The 16,427-nt window shown below is 36.7% G+C and overlaps 1 protein-coding gene across 2 annotated transcripts in view; it reads left to right on the top strand.

Annotated features, from left to right (window-relative positions):
• CERT1 (ceramide transporter 1) overlaps positions 1-16,427 on the top strand; it is a 140,988-nt gene that overhangs the window by 91,671 nt on the left and 32,890 nt on the right. For both annotated transcript variants that reach the window (XM_055253146.2, XM_063623149.1), the window contains exons 7-9: positions 3,585-3,668; positions 6,323-6,480; positions 12,226-12,318. In XM_055253146.2, coding sequence (XP_055109121.2) covers positions 3,585-3,668; positions 6,323-6,480; positions 12,226-12,318 — 335 coding nt within the window. The remainder of the gene's footprint in view (positions 1-3,584; positions 3,669-6,322; positions 6,481-12,225; positions 12,319-16,427) is intronic.

Raw genomic sequence — 16,427 nt, forward strand, 5'->3', positions numbered from 1 at the left:
TATAGATGAGAGAACTGCACAGAGAAGCTAAGCAGCAGTATTTGCACAGCTGGCTTGTTTATGGAGCTACTTTTAGTAGTAGACATTTCTTTGGAGAAATTGTATGGGAGATGTGAGCCTAGTGTTAGTATAAGAAGTCACAGGAAAATAAGGAGTCATTAGCATAAAAATAGTTGGAGTCATAACAGTGAATAAATTCCCATGGGGTAGAAGGATAAATATCTGAGGAAGGAGACTGGAAGTTTGCCCACAGCTAAAGAGTAAAAGGAAGTTTAATTTTTAAAATAAACGTAATATAGGGTCATGTTAGCAAGATGTGAGAATCATCAAGGCTGTTTGGTCTTGTCAGGTAGAAATTTGACATGTAAGCATGAGCAGTGTCAAATACAGCATGGACGTCAAGAAAGAGATGGGAGCAAACCGCAAAAACAGATTTTATTAAACGATAGTTAACCTTTGTTTTTGTTTTGTTTTCTTTGAGACAGGGTCTTGTTCTATCGCCCAGGCTGGAGTGCAGTGGTGCACTCATAGCTCACTGCAGCCTCGAACTCCTGGGCTGTTTTGTAGAGATGAGATCTTGCTGTTTCCCAGACTGGTCTCAAACTCCTGACCTCAAGTGATCCTCCCACCTAGGCCTCCCAAAGTGCTGGGATTACAGGCATGAGCCACCACGCCCAGCCTGAAAAAACTATTCTGTGTCTGTTTTGGAGGTGGAGGGTTATGGTAAAGGGGTAGTTTGAGAGGAAGATTTAATGTGGTGGTGGCTGAGAAATATTTGGGTGGCAAAAATAAACAGATGTCTGGCTGATACTGTAATCATCTCGGGGAGCTTTAAAAAAAAAAAAATTGTATCATACCCTTCACCATAGTCTCACTAAACCAGAATATTCAGGGGTTGAGGAGAGAGAGAGAGATTAAGGTTTTGTTCTTTAAAAGTTCCTTGATAGGTAGATAATCAAAAGTTCCTTGATATGTGAATACCGTCTCTAGTAGAAGTATGAGCTAGCATTATAAACAAGCGTTCTGAAGGCAGAAGGAAAGCACAGCAGAAAGGGGAAAACAAATACTGTATAGAAGGCTTTTGAGTTTTCCAAGAAAACAAGTCCTTTAAATTGTGAGAATAGGTCAAATCTAGAGCAAACGAAATTATCTGCTGCTTCTGTAGAAAAGAATGCATGAAGGTAGAATTGAAGAGTGAGTAACAAACTGCTTTAACTTTTCATTGATATGATGCAAAAAAAGTAGGGAAATTTGAAAAGGCCCCAGGAAGTAAGGATCTCAAAAGGTACTTGAAGAAGGTTATCTTTATGGGATTATGCCAGGGGACTAATTTAGGAATAGTTGTATTATAACTTCAACTGATGGTCAGCGTGGTTTTTTATCTGAATATGGTGTAAAAATAATGTATCTAAAGATATTCCACAGCATATTTATTGAGCATATGAGATCTTACTCATCTTTGTATTTTCACTGGTAATCAAGGTATGCTCATATTGAAGTCTGTAGGAATGATGGAAGTGGAAAAGAAAAAGAATTGAATATTGAGATCACAGCCAGGTAGAAATGAATACAAGGTATTAATAGATAAGAGTTTATGATTTGTAAAAGTTGTTATAGATGATTGGCAACATTTTCAAGTGATTAGTAAAAAATGAAATAGTCCAGTAGTAAGAAAATGGCAGTACGGAAGATTTTCCATGGTGATTCCTACCATTTAATCAAAGGAGGGAAATAAGGTATCGAACTGGGCTCTGCATCCATAAAAAAAGACAGCTAAGATAGATGAGATGTTCCTTATAGAGCCACGGTGCTCCTGATGTCAAAAGATACAGGCAGCAAGTAAGACATTAGTTTAAAATGTAGATTCCTTCTTTATAAAGGGAGTTCCTCAAAAGATAAAGGAGCCATGTAGGCTGGGTGCAGTGGCTTACACCTGTAATCCGAGCATTTTGAGAGGCAGAGGTGGGCAGATTGCTTGAGCTCAGGAGTTCGAAACCGGTCTGGACAACATGGCAAAATCTCCTCTCTACAAAAATTAGCTGGGCTGGTGGTGTGCACCTGTGTTCCCAGCTGCTCAAGGGGCTGAGTGGAATTCCTTGAGCCTGGGAGGTGGAGGTTGCAGTGAGCTGAGATTGTGCCACTGCACTCCAGCCTGGGCAACAGAGCCAGGCCCTGTCTCACAAACAAGAAGAAGAAGAAGAAGCCACAAAAAGCTTGGTAAAAGCAGCAAATAGTGTTGGGAGCTAAGATGCAGGAATTTGCATTATGAGTGGAATGCGTAGTACAGAGAATTAAAGTATGTGAGGTAGTAGAAATAGGGATAGCACATAGAAGAAAGAGGTATGTTAAAGTAGAACAAGAGAGATTCTGTTTTTTTCTGGAATTAGAGAATTAAAAGGGATGCCTGGATACAGATATACCCTGGGATGAATGAAAATTGATATCATGGTCAGGAGATCGAGACCATCCTGGCTAACATGGTCAAACCCTGTCTCTACTAAAAATACAAAAAATTAGCCAGGCATGGTGGCAGGCGCCTGTAGTCCCAGCTATTCGGGAGGCTGAGGCAGGAGAATGGTGTGAACCCGGGAGGCGGAGCTTGCAGTGAGCCGAGATCGCACCACTGCACTCAAGCCTGGGCAACACAGCAATCTCAAAAAAAAAAAAAAAAAGTTGATATCATATCTGCAAGTCATTATATTTTCCCTGCACGTCAGAAATAGTATATTTAAGAACTCTCGGCTGGGTGTGGTCACTCACGCCTGTAATCCCAGCACATTGGGGAGGCTGAGGTGGGCGGATCATGAGGTCAGAAGTTTGAGACCAGCCTGGCCAACATAGTGAAACCCCTTCTCTACTAAAAATACAAAAATATTAGCTGGCTGTGGTGGCACGCACCTGTAGTCCCAGCTACTTGGGAGGCTGAGGTGGGAGAATTGCTTGAACCTGGAAGGCAGAGGTTGCAGTGAGCCAAGACCGTGCCATTGCACTCCAGCCTGGGTGACAGAGTGAGACTCCATCTACAAAAAAAAAAAAAAAAGAATAACTCTCAGAGGCAAGCTAAGGTGTCTTCTGCATGGAAGGTACCTTTTATAGTCCTGTTCAGCCCTTCTGGTCCTCTTACAGAGTGGAAATTGCCCCATGGAAGGGAGCAAGAGATAGGAAGACTACAGGGTGAAATAATTCATAGCTCAGTAACCTTCCCTTACACAAATGAGAGTGAATATGGTTTAAAAATAATGTATCTAAAGACATTCCACATATTTTGGTGGCAAAAATAAATAGATGGCTGATATTGTAATCATCTCGGGGAGCTTTAAAAAAGAAATAATTGTATCATACCCTTCTCCACAGTCTCACTATGGAGGGGGTTGAGGGGAGAGAGAGAGATTAAGGTTTTGTTCTTTAAAAGTTCCTTGATAGGTAGATATTTATTGAGCATACCTTGATTACCAGTGAAAATACAAAGATGAGTAAGACTTCGTACTCACAGAATCAGAATACAGAGTAAAATGACTCAGTTGAACATAAGAATAGACATTAATTTCTTTTCATCCTAACTTCCTTAAATATATTTTATTTAGTGGTAGAAGATGATGAAGATGACTTTCCTACAACACGTTCTGATGGTGACTTCTTGCATAGTACCAACGGCAATAAAGAAAAGTGTAAGTAATATGTTTTTCCCCTCAGCTGGATAAAATATACTTTCAGAAGTTATATAACAACTCACAAAAAATAATTACCTGATTGAGTAATTTTTAAAAAAGCAATAGAACTGCTGGAATCCAAGAGAAAATATCTTCCAAGGCATCCAGGTAAAAATCACATTCTGACATTATGTAATAATGGTAACTTTTACATATGGATGTCCAGCTGTCCCAGCATCATTTGCTGAAAAGACAATTTTTTTCCCTTGTCTTGGCACCTTTGTGAAAAACTGATAGACTGTAAATGCGAGGGTTTATTTCTGGACTCTCAGTTCTGTTGAGTTGATGTATGTGTCTATTCTTATTAAGAAAATATAAGCTTTAAAAAAGCTTTATTGAGATATAATTGACATACCATTTAAAGTGTATAATTTGATAAATTTGGATATTTTCATGAAACTATCAACACAATCAAGATAGTTAACATTTATATCACCTTCAAAAGTTTTCTCCATCCCCTTTGTCATTCCTCTCTCCCCCATTCCCAAATAGCCATTGATCTATTTTCTGTCACTATAGATTAGTTTGCATTTTCTATAATTTATTTTTTTATTTATTTTTTTTTTTTGAGATGGAGTCTTGCTCTGTCACCCAGGCTGGAGTGCAGTGGTGCAATCTCGGCTCACTGCAAGCTCCGCCTCCCGGGTTCACGCTATTCTCCTGCCTCAGCCTCTCCGAGTAGCTGGGACTACAGGCGCCCGCCACCACGCCTGGCTAATTTTTTGTATTTTTAGTAGAGACGGGGTTTCACCATGGTCTCGATCTCCTGACCTCGTGATCCGCCCACCTCGGCCTCCCAAAGTGCTGAGATTACAAGCGTGAGCCACCGCGCCCGGCCTCTATAATTTAATATAAATGGACTCATACAGTATGTATTCTTTTTTTGCCTGGCTTTTTTCTTAGTTTGAGATTCATCATTATTGCATATATCAGTAGTTCAGTTCTTCTCAAAGCTCAGTAGTATTTTATTGTATAGGTATACCATAGTTTGTGTATCTAGTCATTCATTGGTGGACATTTGGGTCAGTTACAGTTTTGACTATTATAAATAAAACTGCTATGAGCATTCATATACAATTCTTTTCATGGAAATTTATTGTATTTATTTTGGGTAAATACCTAGGAGTAGAATGTTCTAATCATATGGCAGGTGTGTGTGTGTGTTTAATTTTTAAAGAAACTGCCAAACTGTTTTTTACCAGCCACATATGAGAGTTCCAGTTCCTCCACATCCCTACCAACACTTAATATGGTCAGTCTTCAAATTTCAGTCATTCTGATAGGTGTGTAGGGATATGTCATTGTGGTTTTAATTTGCATTTCCATACTAACTAGTGATATTAAGCACCTTTTCATGTTTTTATTTGCCATTTGTATCTGCTCTTTGGTGAAGTGTGTGTTCACATTTTTTGCTCATGTTGGGGTTGGTTATTATTATTGTTGTTATTATTATTATTATTATTATTATTATTATTATTATTATTATTTTGAGACGGAGTTTCCCTCTTGTTGCCCAGGCTGGAGTGCAGTGGGGTGATCTCGGCTCACTGCAACCTCCACCTCCCGGTTTCAAGTGATTGTCCTGCTTCAGCCTCCTGAGTAGCTGGGATTACAGGCATACACCACCACACCCAGCTAATTTTGTATTTTTAGTGGAGACGGGGTTTCTCCACATTTGTCAGGCTGGTCTCGAACTCCCAGCTTCAGGTGATCTGCCCGCCTTGGCCTCCCAAAGTGCTGGGATTACAGGCGTGAGCCATCGCGCCCAGCCGGTGTTTATTATTAATGAGCTTTGAGGTTACTTCATATATTCTGGGTGGAAGTCTTTATTAAATATATGCCACACAAGATTTTCTCCCAGTTTGTGGCTTATCTCTTTATCCTCTTAACAGTGTATTCAAGAGCAGAAATTTTACATTTTGATTAAGTTTCACAATTTGTTCTTTGATGGGTTATACCTTCACTGTCATATCTCTAATAGTTTTTAAAGTCAAAACTGTCATTATTTCATTTATAAGAATTCTACTAGAATGATTTCTTGACTATAGAATATTATGCTTTCTTGTTTGCATCTTTGAGTTTTAAGATTTTTTGTTTAATTCAAAAGCTAACCATGAATTAAAATGATAAAATTGAAACATAAAAGGCATTGAGTTTAAGTGCATTGGTCCCGGATTTACATTTGTATGTTTATTTTTAAATTGTGTATTATTTTATTAGATTCTTTAGCTTATCTTCAGATATTTTTTAAATTCTAGGCTTTTCAAAATAATAAGGTAGTTCTTGCCATAATTAGGTCCTACTCTAAGCTGTCAGAATGTTATTGTTGAAGTGTTGCTCCTCCTACCATTTGATTAATTGGGTGCAGCACAGCAAATAAATTTCAGGAAACAGAATCTAGAAAAAAAGGACTTGAAAGTACATATGCTGCCATGAAGCTTCTTTGCTCGTAGAGCTTGGATAGGAGATTTTTAAATGTTGGCCTACAGGAGGAAAATTAAAATCCCAAAACCTGCTCTGACTTGCTAATTTTCTAAACATTTTCTAATCTTAAATTGTGATGAATTATTTCCTCATTAGAGATATTTTCAGTGAATAACTTTCATTTTCAGTATTTCCACATGTGACACCAAAAGGAATTAATGGTATAGACTTTAAAGGGGAAGCGATAACTTTTAAAGCAACTACTGCTGGAATCCTTGCAACACTTTCTCATTGTATTGAACTAATGGTTAAACGTGAGGACAGCTGGCAGAAGAGACTGGATAAGGTAAGACTAGGTTTTTTTCCTTTTAAAAATAATCACATTTTAAGTTTTATGTATTGTTTGAATATTTAAAACAAGCTAACTTAGGGAAGAATCTTGGATTGATAGAAATAGCAGATGATACTGCTACTCTGAAGCTTTATGGGCATCTTAAACTCATTTGCCTAACAAGATTCACCAGTTACTTGTTTGGTTACTATACAGTATGCTTCCTTGAAAGATTTAATAGAAAAGTTTTTGTGATGATGTTAGTAATGCTTTGGAATAGAAGTGTTGAGCCATTTAACATTACCCACCTTTAAGTGTATGATGTATGAAACTGCATTTAAGGCATGTGACCTAACTTATATGCCAATTTACAAAGTTAAACATTTACTTATTACAGTAATACTCATGTATTTTTTCCATGGTCAGTGATATCATTTAACATACGTTATGTTGTTTGAGCATTTGCCCTATGTTCACATTTTCCCACCTTTGTTTAAACTGCAGCACTGATAATATTACAGTATGACTCTTTAGTTTCTAGTGTGAAGTATGGCTCAATGGATTTGTTAAGTAAGGAAACTTCTATTTATAATTCAGCTTTAGAAAAATAGTAAAATGTTAGAATTGAAACATACCTTAAAGTTCTAGTCCAATGCCATCATTTTATAGAAGAAGGAATTGAAGCCCAGAGGCTTGTCAAAAGGTGAAAAGTAACAGAGTTAGAGGCATTTTTCTCTATTCTAATATATCAGCTCTGGATACCAGATTAGACATCAGCCAGAATCATATTCATTCTGAGTTATATTGCTTGCAAAGTTTGAAGGCCTTTGAATTTGAGCAGGACACTAAGGAAAGCAATGTTAGCACTATGTGTTTAGGAAGGTTCCCATGTTTTAGAAGAAAAGAGAGCTGTTCAGAATGCACAAGTGCAGGTGAGAGTAAGCCATTTTGATTAGGAATATGTCTTCTTTTAAAATAGGTAATGAAAACATCCTTTTAAGGTATAGAAAATTTATTATCATGCTGGAGCCAAACTATTATTATCTTCAAAGATTTCAACTCTGTACTCAGTGTGGATCAAATTGAACTATTAGAAGAGTCCCTGTTCATAAAAAAAAAATGTATTGAAAAAAGGACAACTCCCTAAATACATTAGACTAATGATTCAAGAGTATCATTCAGCTTGTCCAGACTAGCTTATTTCCAACTTTTTGGCAACTTTCTCTCTCTTTAGTCTCTTTTTCCTTCACTAAGGGATCATATTCTTTGGTCATATACTCTAACCACATTGCCTAAAATAATTTTTTTTAAACCTTTGCACATTATATAACACCACTTCCTGATTATTTTAGCATTGAAGTTCATTTGCCATGTTGAAAAGGGGAGATAGATTTTTGATTGCTTTCAGCATTGTTAATCTTACCAGTTCTCTTTCTTTATTGGGTAGCAATGAGCAGAGCAAACCAAAGATCTGCGGGAAAAAACCACTTTTGTTGCTTCTCCATGCAACACTCTCCACGAAAGGACAGCCAGAAAAGATGGCAGTATTGGTTACAATCTGGACACTACTGTGTTTTATAGTCTTCTTACAGATCTATCTGATGTCAAATTTTATTAACCTTTTCCACTGTAATTTTTTCTCAAGGTTGAAATAACTGGATCCCAGTTACATTTTACATGGAATGTAAGTGTGTGTGTATTTGCACATGTGTGTACACACAGTATGTGTGTGTTCATATATATATACATAATATATGCAGGGTATGTGTGTATTTATTGGTAAGCAACTCTATTCAAGAACTTTCTAATCTTTTGTATGTAGAGTGTGTGTGTGTGTGTATATATACACACTAAAGACTAGAAAGTTCTTGAATAGAGAAAGTTGTTTATCAACAAATATGTCTTTCAGGTAATTCTTAGAATTGAGAAAGAAAGTACAATTATAACAATATGGTTTCACTGAAATTGTTTCATTCAGGTGCGTGCCTGCTGTGTGCTTGACTCTAAGCTAGGAATGGGAAAACAGTGATGAGCAGGAAATAGTCTCTCAAGGGGCTTAAAATCTAATGAGAGCAATTAAATAGGTGATAATAACAGCTATTTAATAGTAGAATTGTCTATATTATACTTTTATGTAGATTTATAATGTCAGTTCCAGGATTCTTTCAGCTAATTGAAAATACTATTTTGTAGTGATGATTTTTATTGGTTACCTATAACAATAAGAATCCTTTCTACTGTAGAAGAAGTGTACTTAATTGTAAGCCAGTCATGTCCAGGAAGACCAAAAATTCTAAAATTAGGCAATTATGGTTAACAATGTTAATAAGAGATAACCTGTTCATTGAAGATACATTTGCTTACATTATTAGATTCACAGGTGTGTAATTTTACATACATTTTTACTTTCCTGTAAGTCTTTAATATTATTGCTGTGCTGTGCATTTTTGTTTTATTCATTTAAAATTAATATATAACATACATACAGTGAAGTATACCAATCTTAAGTATACTACTTGATTTTTTTTAATGCTTGTATACACGCCTTAACCATAGTCAGATCAAGATATATGACTTTTCTAGCACCCTAGAAGGTTCCTTCATGCTCCTTCTTATTCCATATCATACCACCACCCCAAGAGGTGATCATATGATTTTAACCTATGTCATTATAGATTAGTTTTGCCTGTTCTGGAACAACATACAAATTGAATCATACAATATACTTTTGAGTCAGGCCTTCTCTTTCCTTCAGCATTGACTGTGAGATTCATTCATGTTGTTATATTTAATAATAGTTTATTCTTTTTTATTGCTATACAGTATTTTATTGTATAACTTTTTATTGTATGACTTCAATTTGCTTATCTGTTTTCCTGTTGGTGGACATTTAGGTTTTTTTTTCATCTTTTGGCTATCATGAATAAAACTTCTATGAGAGTTCTTGGGGCATATCTTTAGGTATATTTCTCATACCTTGGAGTAGACTTATTGATTCATAGGGGTATATGCTCAACTGTAGTGGATATTGATGATTTTCCAAAGTGATTAATATTTCTACCAGCAATGGGTGAGGATTCCAATTACTTTTAATTCTTGACAGCACTTGGTATTGTTAGGGATGTGTGGGTGTGTGGGTGTTGTTGATGTTGTTCACTCTTGACTGTACTTGGTATTGTGTGTGTGTGTGTCTGTGTGTGTGTGTGTAGGTGTTGGTGTTGTTTGATTTTAGGGACAGCCTTTTTTTGAGAGACAGGGTCTCACTATGTTGTCCAGGCTGAAGTGCAATGACTATTCACAGGCACAGCCATTAGCATACTATAGCCTTGAACTCCAGGGCTCAGGTGATCCTCCTGCCTCAGCCTACTGAATGACCAGGACTACAGGCACATGCCACTGTACCTGGCTTAGTCATTCTGGTGGATCTGTAGTCTCATTTTCTCTTTAGTACACAAAAATCAATTAATGAAATCTTTGGGTCTAATGAACCCATCGATTCATTGATTTCCACTGTCTTTAATGCTGATGTGGTATTTAGAAGTAGTTTGCTTTGTATGAGTTCAGTTTAGACTTTAGCCATTAAGTACAGTGATATACTGCATAACGACATTTCCATCAGTGATGGACCACATATACAACTGTGATCCCATAACATGATAATGGAGCTGAATAATTCCTTTTGCCTAGTGACATCTTGATGATCCTGACCCTGTGTAGGCCTAGGCTAATGTGTGTGTTGTCTCTTAGTTTATAACAAAAAAGTTTAAAAAGTTAAAAAAAAAAAATAAATTTTTTAAAAAATAGAAAAATGTAGAATACAGTGTAAAGAAAGAAAATATTTTTGTGCCACTGTACAATATGTTTATGTTTTAAGCTATCTTATTACAAAAGACTCAAAAAGTTTAAAAAATTAAAAAGTTTATAAAGTAAAAGTTACAGTAAGCTAAGGTTATTATTGAAGAAAGGACATTTTTAAATAAATTTAGTGTAGGCTAAGTATGCAGTGTTTAAAAGTTTACAGTGGTGTGCAGTAATGTCCTATGCCTTCACATTCATTCACTACTCACTCACTGACTCATCCTGAGGAACTTCAAATCCTGCAAGCTCCATTCATAAGTGCCCTGTACAAATATACTGTTTTTTATCCTTTATATCGTATTTTTCCTGTGCCTTTTCTATGTTTAGCTTCACAAATACTTACCATCATGTTAAAATTACCTACAGTATTCAGTGCAGTCATATGCTGTAAATGTTTATAGCCTAGATGTGTAGTAGGCTATACCATCTAGGTTTATATAAGTACACTGTATGATGTTTATACAAAAATTAAGTCGTCAGTGACACATTTCTCAGACTGTATCCCCATGGTGAACTAACATGTGACAGTAAATTCATGTGGCTTTCATTAGCCTACTTTAGATCACAAGCATAATCTGTTCTCTTATAATTTTTGATGATCATACTCTTCAGAGTAGTGTTTTTTTTGAGAATAAGGGGAAATAGGAAGAGCTGTTTACATTTCCTATAGCCAGAGTGACCATGAATCCTGGTTTGACCAAGGCAGTTCTTAATTCAGCAAAATTATTACTAACATTCCCTTTCGCTTTCAGAAGTGTCGTGCTTAGATTACCCAATAGGGGGACCAAGCAAATAAGTCTTTTAGAAAATGGAATTTGGACAAGTTAAAAAAAAGAAAAGAAAAAAGCCATGTATGACTATTTGAAATGAGGAAATAAAAGCATTAGATTATTTACAAACATACTGGACTCCAGTATCAGTTTTGACCCAGCGAACCCCATTGTTGTGGAAATAAGTTTTATATGGGACCAACATTTTAAGTGTTGACCCTGGGTCTTTTAACCTTTTAGAGCTATAGGCCCTATCATTAAAAGGAGACTGTTAAAGTAGATAACTGAAGTCTTTTTCAATGCTAAAATACAGTCTTAAGCAGCAGTGAGAAAGTATAAGAAGGTTTTCTTCCTTAGAATATCTTTTTAGCATTCATTGATCCCACCTACTGAGTTCTTTTCTGGTATTACTTGCTGTTTTTCTTCATACCAAAATAAATGTATCTCTTAACTGGAGTTAGTGGGAAGGGGAAGTATAAGAATGTATAGTAGGTATTTTTCAGGTGCTAATTTACCTGGGGTTTTTTTTCTTGTCTTTTTTGTTTAAGTATACATGCAGTTACTTAGCCATTTAAACACATAACCTACTTTTAAGGTGATTTTAGTGGTGATTTAAATCGTAGGTTGTGGCCAGGTGCAGTGGCTCACACCTGTAATCCCAGCATTTTGGGAGGCTGAGGAGGGTGGATCACGAGGTCAGGAGTTCAAGAAAAGCCTGGCAAACGTAGTGAAACCCCATCTCTATTAAAAATACCAAAATTAGCAGGGTATGATGGCACACGCCTGTAGTCCCAGCTACTTGGGAGGCTGAGGCAGGAGAATTGCTTGAACCCAGGAGGCGGAGGTTGCAGTGAGCCGAGACCACGCCATTTCACTCCAGCCTGGGTCACAGAGCAAGACTCCGTCTCAAAAAATACATACATACATACATAAATAGTAGGTTGTAAGTAATTTATAGCCTAGAGAAAAGTGTTTTCTTGGGCAGGATAATACTCTTATTTTTCACAGGAGTGGAATTTTTTTGTGTCAAATTGTAAAATTTCAGTGAAATGTAGAGGAATTCCACCTAAAAGACTTCGTTGTAATTAAAATGCCTGCCTCAAATTACAAATTTTTCACTTCTTTTTAATAGGAAACTGAGAAGAAAAGAAGAACAGAGGAAGCATATAAAAATGCAATGACAGAACTTAAGAAAAAATCCCACTTTGGAGGACCAGATTACGAAGTATGAATTTATATTTTGATCTTAGAGAAACACATAGGTCATGTCTATCACAAAAGTGATTTTTTAGTAATACTTTTGTAACCTTTAAATATTCTAAATATATAATTTTTTCCTCAGTGTTTATGTTAATTCAGTGTATATTTCATGATATATAAATGCCAGGCATACTCAAATATATATTTCTTATTGCCTACAAAGTTTAGGATTCAAAAGGCTTATTATTAGACGTGTTCACTTCATAGGACAAATTTTTATCTCCCCTGTAAAGATGATCATTTTTAATGTTATCTACTTTTTTTTTTTAACATAAAAGCAAACTATAAAGTAAAAATCAGATTACTTTGCAGACAAAAGATTTTAGTCTGTACTATACTGTGAGATCTTTTTTTTTTTTTTGAGACGGAATCTCGCTGTGTCACCCAGGCTGGAGTACAGTGGCGCGATCTCGGCTCACTGCAAGTTCCGCCTTCTGGGTTCACGCCATTCTCCTGCTTCAGCCTCCCAAGTAGCTGGGACTACAGGCGCCCACCACCACACCCAGCTAATTTTTTTGTATTTTTAGTAGAGACGGGGTTTCACCGTGTTAGCCAGGATGGTCTCGATCTCCTGACCTCGTGATCCACCCGCCTCGGCCTCCCAAAGTGCTGGGATTACAGGTGTGAGCCACCACACCTGGCCTACTGTGAGATCTTATCCATAGCTGAACATAAACTGTTCTAATTGTCTTTGTTTGAAAATGTCTGAAACCAGCGTTTTTCTCCTTGTGTTTATTTGTTAAGTAGGTAATAAAATCTCCTTCTCCATGTATATACACACATGCATTAAAATCTTATAAGCTATCTTTCTATATTTAGAGAAAAAAATGTGTAAGAAATATATTTGGTAATTGCCATTGAACAATGTTGAGGCTAGCACACTGGCTCACGTCTGTAATCCCAGCACTTTGAGAGGCCAAGGCAGGAGGATTGTTTGAGGCCAGGAGTTCAAGACCAACCTGGACAGCATAGCAAGACTTCATCTCTATAAAATAAAATACAGAAATTATCTGGGTATAGTGGCACATGCCTGTAGTCCCAGCTACTGAGGAGCCCAAGACTGCAGTGAACTACGATTGCACCACTCCACGCCAGGCTAGGTGACAGAGCAAGACTTTGTCTCTTTAAAAAAAAAAAAAAAAGTGTTGGCCAGCACGGTGGCTCACGCCTGTAATCCCAGCACTTTGGGAAGCCAAGGCGGGGGTATCACAAGGTCAAGAGCTGGAGACCAGCCTGGCCAATGTGGTGAAACCTCGTCTCTACTAAAAAATACAAAAATTAGCTGGGCGTGGTGGCGAGTGCCTGTTGTCCCTGCTACTTGGGAGGCTGAGACAGGAGAATCACTTGAACCCGGGAGGCAGAGGTTGCAGTGTGCCGAGATCGTGCCACTGCGCTCCAGCCTGGGCAACAGAGCGAGACTCCGTCTCAAAAAAAAAAAGTGTTGATATTTCTGAATTGAGCAGTTTAAAAATGGGGTATCAAGGAGTATCATTGAGGTGGAATAGAAGAAGAAAATAGTTGTAGTTATATTTATGAAAACAGAAGAATTTTTTCTTGCTACTTTTGCTCTAGAAAGGAAAACTAAACGGCTACTCTGCTGTTGCTGAATTTTTTTATATTGGAATCAATTTCCAACTGTGAGAGTGTATTCTGATGAGACTTAAATTGTAATATTTTTTAATTATTGTTCTCAATTTATCCCTTCTAAAATGTATTAAAATTACATAATTAGCTATCCTCTGAGGTTTTAATATGAGGTATTATAATGATGATTTTTGTTTTGAAACTGAGCAAATTATTTTGCTATTTTAGGATTATTACTTTGGAAGAAATACCAACTTTATAAAGTACCTTATTAATATTATAAATAAAATGTATATTCATTATAGGAAGATTGTACAAAATACAAATAAGCCAATAAAGCCTATGTTTTAAATTTAACAATATATGGTACAGTTTATCATCTACCAGCAGTATGTAAGTATAATTTGTATACATATTTATCTCTGCTTCCACCAACACAGGTTTTTTTTCCCCCCTCAGGGGGAGAGGACAGGGGTGGAGGGAAGAGGGGCCTTGTGCTAGGTACCTGTATTTACTAGTTTCAAAGCCAAAAAATTGCTGTATGTATGTAATGGAGCATTTTAAAAATTATGTTTATCAGGCATTCATGTTTCTTTTTTTTTATTTTATTTTACATTGGAAGTACACATGCATGTTTGTTACATGAGTATATTGTATACTGGCAGAGATTGGGCTTCTAGTGTGCCCCTTACCCAAATAGTGAACATTATACCAAATAGCTAATTTTTTAACTCTCACCCCTCCCTCCCAACCTTCCTTCTTTTACAGTCCCTACGTTTCCATCTTTATGTCTATGTGTACCTATTATTTAGCTCCCACTCATAAATGAGAACATGCAGTATTTGATTTTCTGTTTGTGAGTTAATTTGTTCCGGGACCAAACTGAGGGTCAGGCTGCTATTTCTCGCAGCCCAATAACGAGATGCAGATGAACTGGGGAGGGGGGAGGAAGAGAGTTATTTCTGTAACTGGTTACAGGGAGAAGGCCTGAACATCATTACCAGACCAACTCCAAATTACAAAGTTTTCCAGAGCTTATATACCTTCTAAGCTATATGTCTACCTGTAAGTGTGCATTCATCTAAAGACATAAGTTACTAACTTCTTTTAATCTATAACTAAGGTCTGAGTCCTGAAGACCTTCCTTTGGAGCCTCAGTAAAGTGCTAGAGTGATTACCCTTATCGTGTCTCCTACTAAATCACATAGGTTTGAGGAGTTCCTTCAGACCCCTAATAAACTTGTTTGTGGAGGACTGGGGAGTTTCTTCAGACCCCCAGTAAAACTTGTTTAATCCTAAACGGCTCGTATTAAGAATTCCTTCATTATTTTATCACGCTTTAAGGCCCAGGAAAGGCCTAGGCAAAACTCTTGATGGGCTTTTGTTACATCCCAGCCTTTGTATAAGGGTACTGGCTTTTAATATTTAACTTAAACACTCAGTCAGTACTGAAACGGTTGTTTAGTGAGACGTGGCCTGTGACAAGTTCACTTTGGATAATGGCCTGCAGCTCCATCCATGTTGCTGCAAAGAATATGATTTCATTCTTTTTTATGGCTGCCACGTTTCTTTTTTAAGATTAACTTGGCCATGTCCTTTGGTTGTTTTCTTATTCGTTTTGTTTTGGGTTTTTTTTTCCTATTAATTTAGAAGGTGTATAGAATTTGCCTTTTTTTTTATTTTTTTCCTTCGTAACTTAAAAAAGTTTGGTAGATTTTGCCATATAAAAGTTTTAAACCTTCGTGTAATTAACTCCTCAATCCTTTGATCCACTTTTCTCCACATTTGGTATCATGCTTAGAAGGGCATTTTCTACTTTAAATAATTATATTTTCTCATTTTTTATTTTCCTATGGTCTCTTCTAAATATATTAATACATGTGGAGTTTTTAAAATAATGATACAACATAGAAACCTATTTTATTCCACTAGCATTTGTCGAGTAAACATCCTTTATTCACCTGTTTGAAATGCACTTTACTCTTTCTTAGTGAAGAAACTGGTTAAGGGTACTCTATTTTTTTTCTCACTAAGTTAAATTAAATACACAATTCCTATATAAACTGGAAACTGTTTTTACACTTCCCCTTCTTACTTTTGGAGTTTTGAACCATCCAACTTTTCTTGTATCAATATTATAGTCGTATGGGTTTTAGACACTTAATTCAAACTATGACTGTTTTTGTTTATAATCAGATATTCATGATGTTCTAATTATAAAAAAGTTCTAAGTGTTTCTGACTTATGTAGCCTCAGAAATTATAATCTTAAATTTATTCCTTAAGACTTACCATAATGTGGCTGGGTGTGGTGGCTCACATCTGTAATACAAGCACTTTGGGAGGCCGAGGCGGGCAGATCACCTGAGGTCAGGAGTTCAAGAGCAGCCTGGCCAACACGGTGAAATGCCGTCTCTACTAAAAATACAAAAATTAGCCAGGCGTGGTGGTGTGCGCCTGTAGTCCCAGCTACTCGGGAGTCTGAGGCAGG

This window comes from Symphalangus syndactylus, chromosome 18 (assembly GCF_028878055.3).
Source record: "Symphalangus syndactylus isolate Jambi chromosome 18, NHGRI_mSymSyn1-v2.1_pri, whole genome shotgun sequence".
Lineage (NCBI taxonomy): Eukaryota > Metazoa > Chordata > Mammalia > Primates > Hylobatidae > Symphalangus > Symphalangus syndactylus.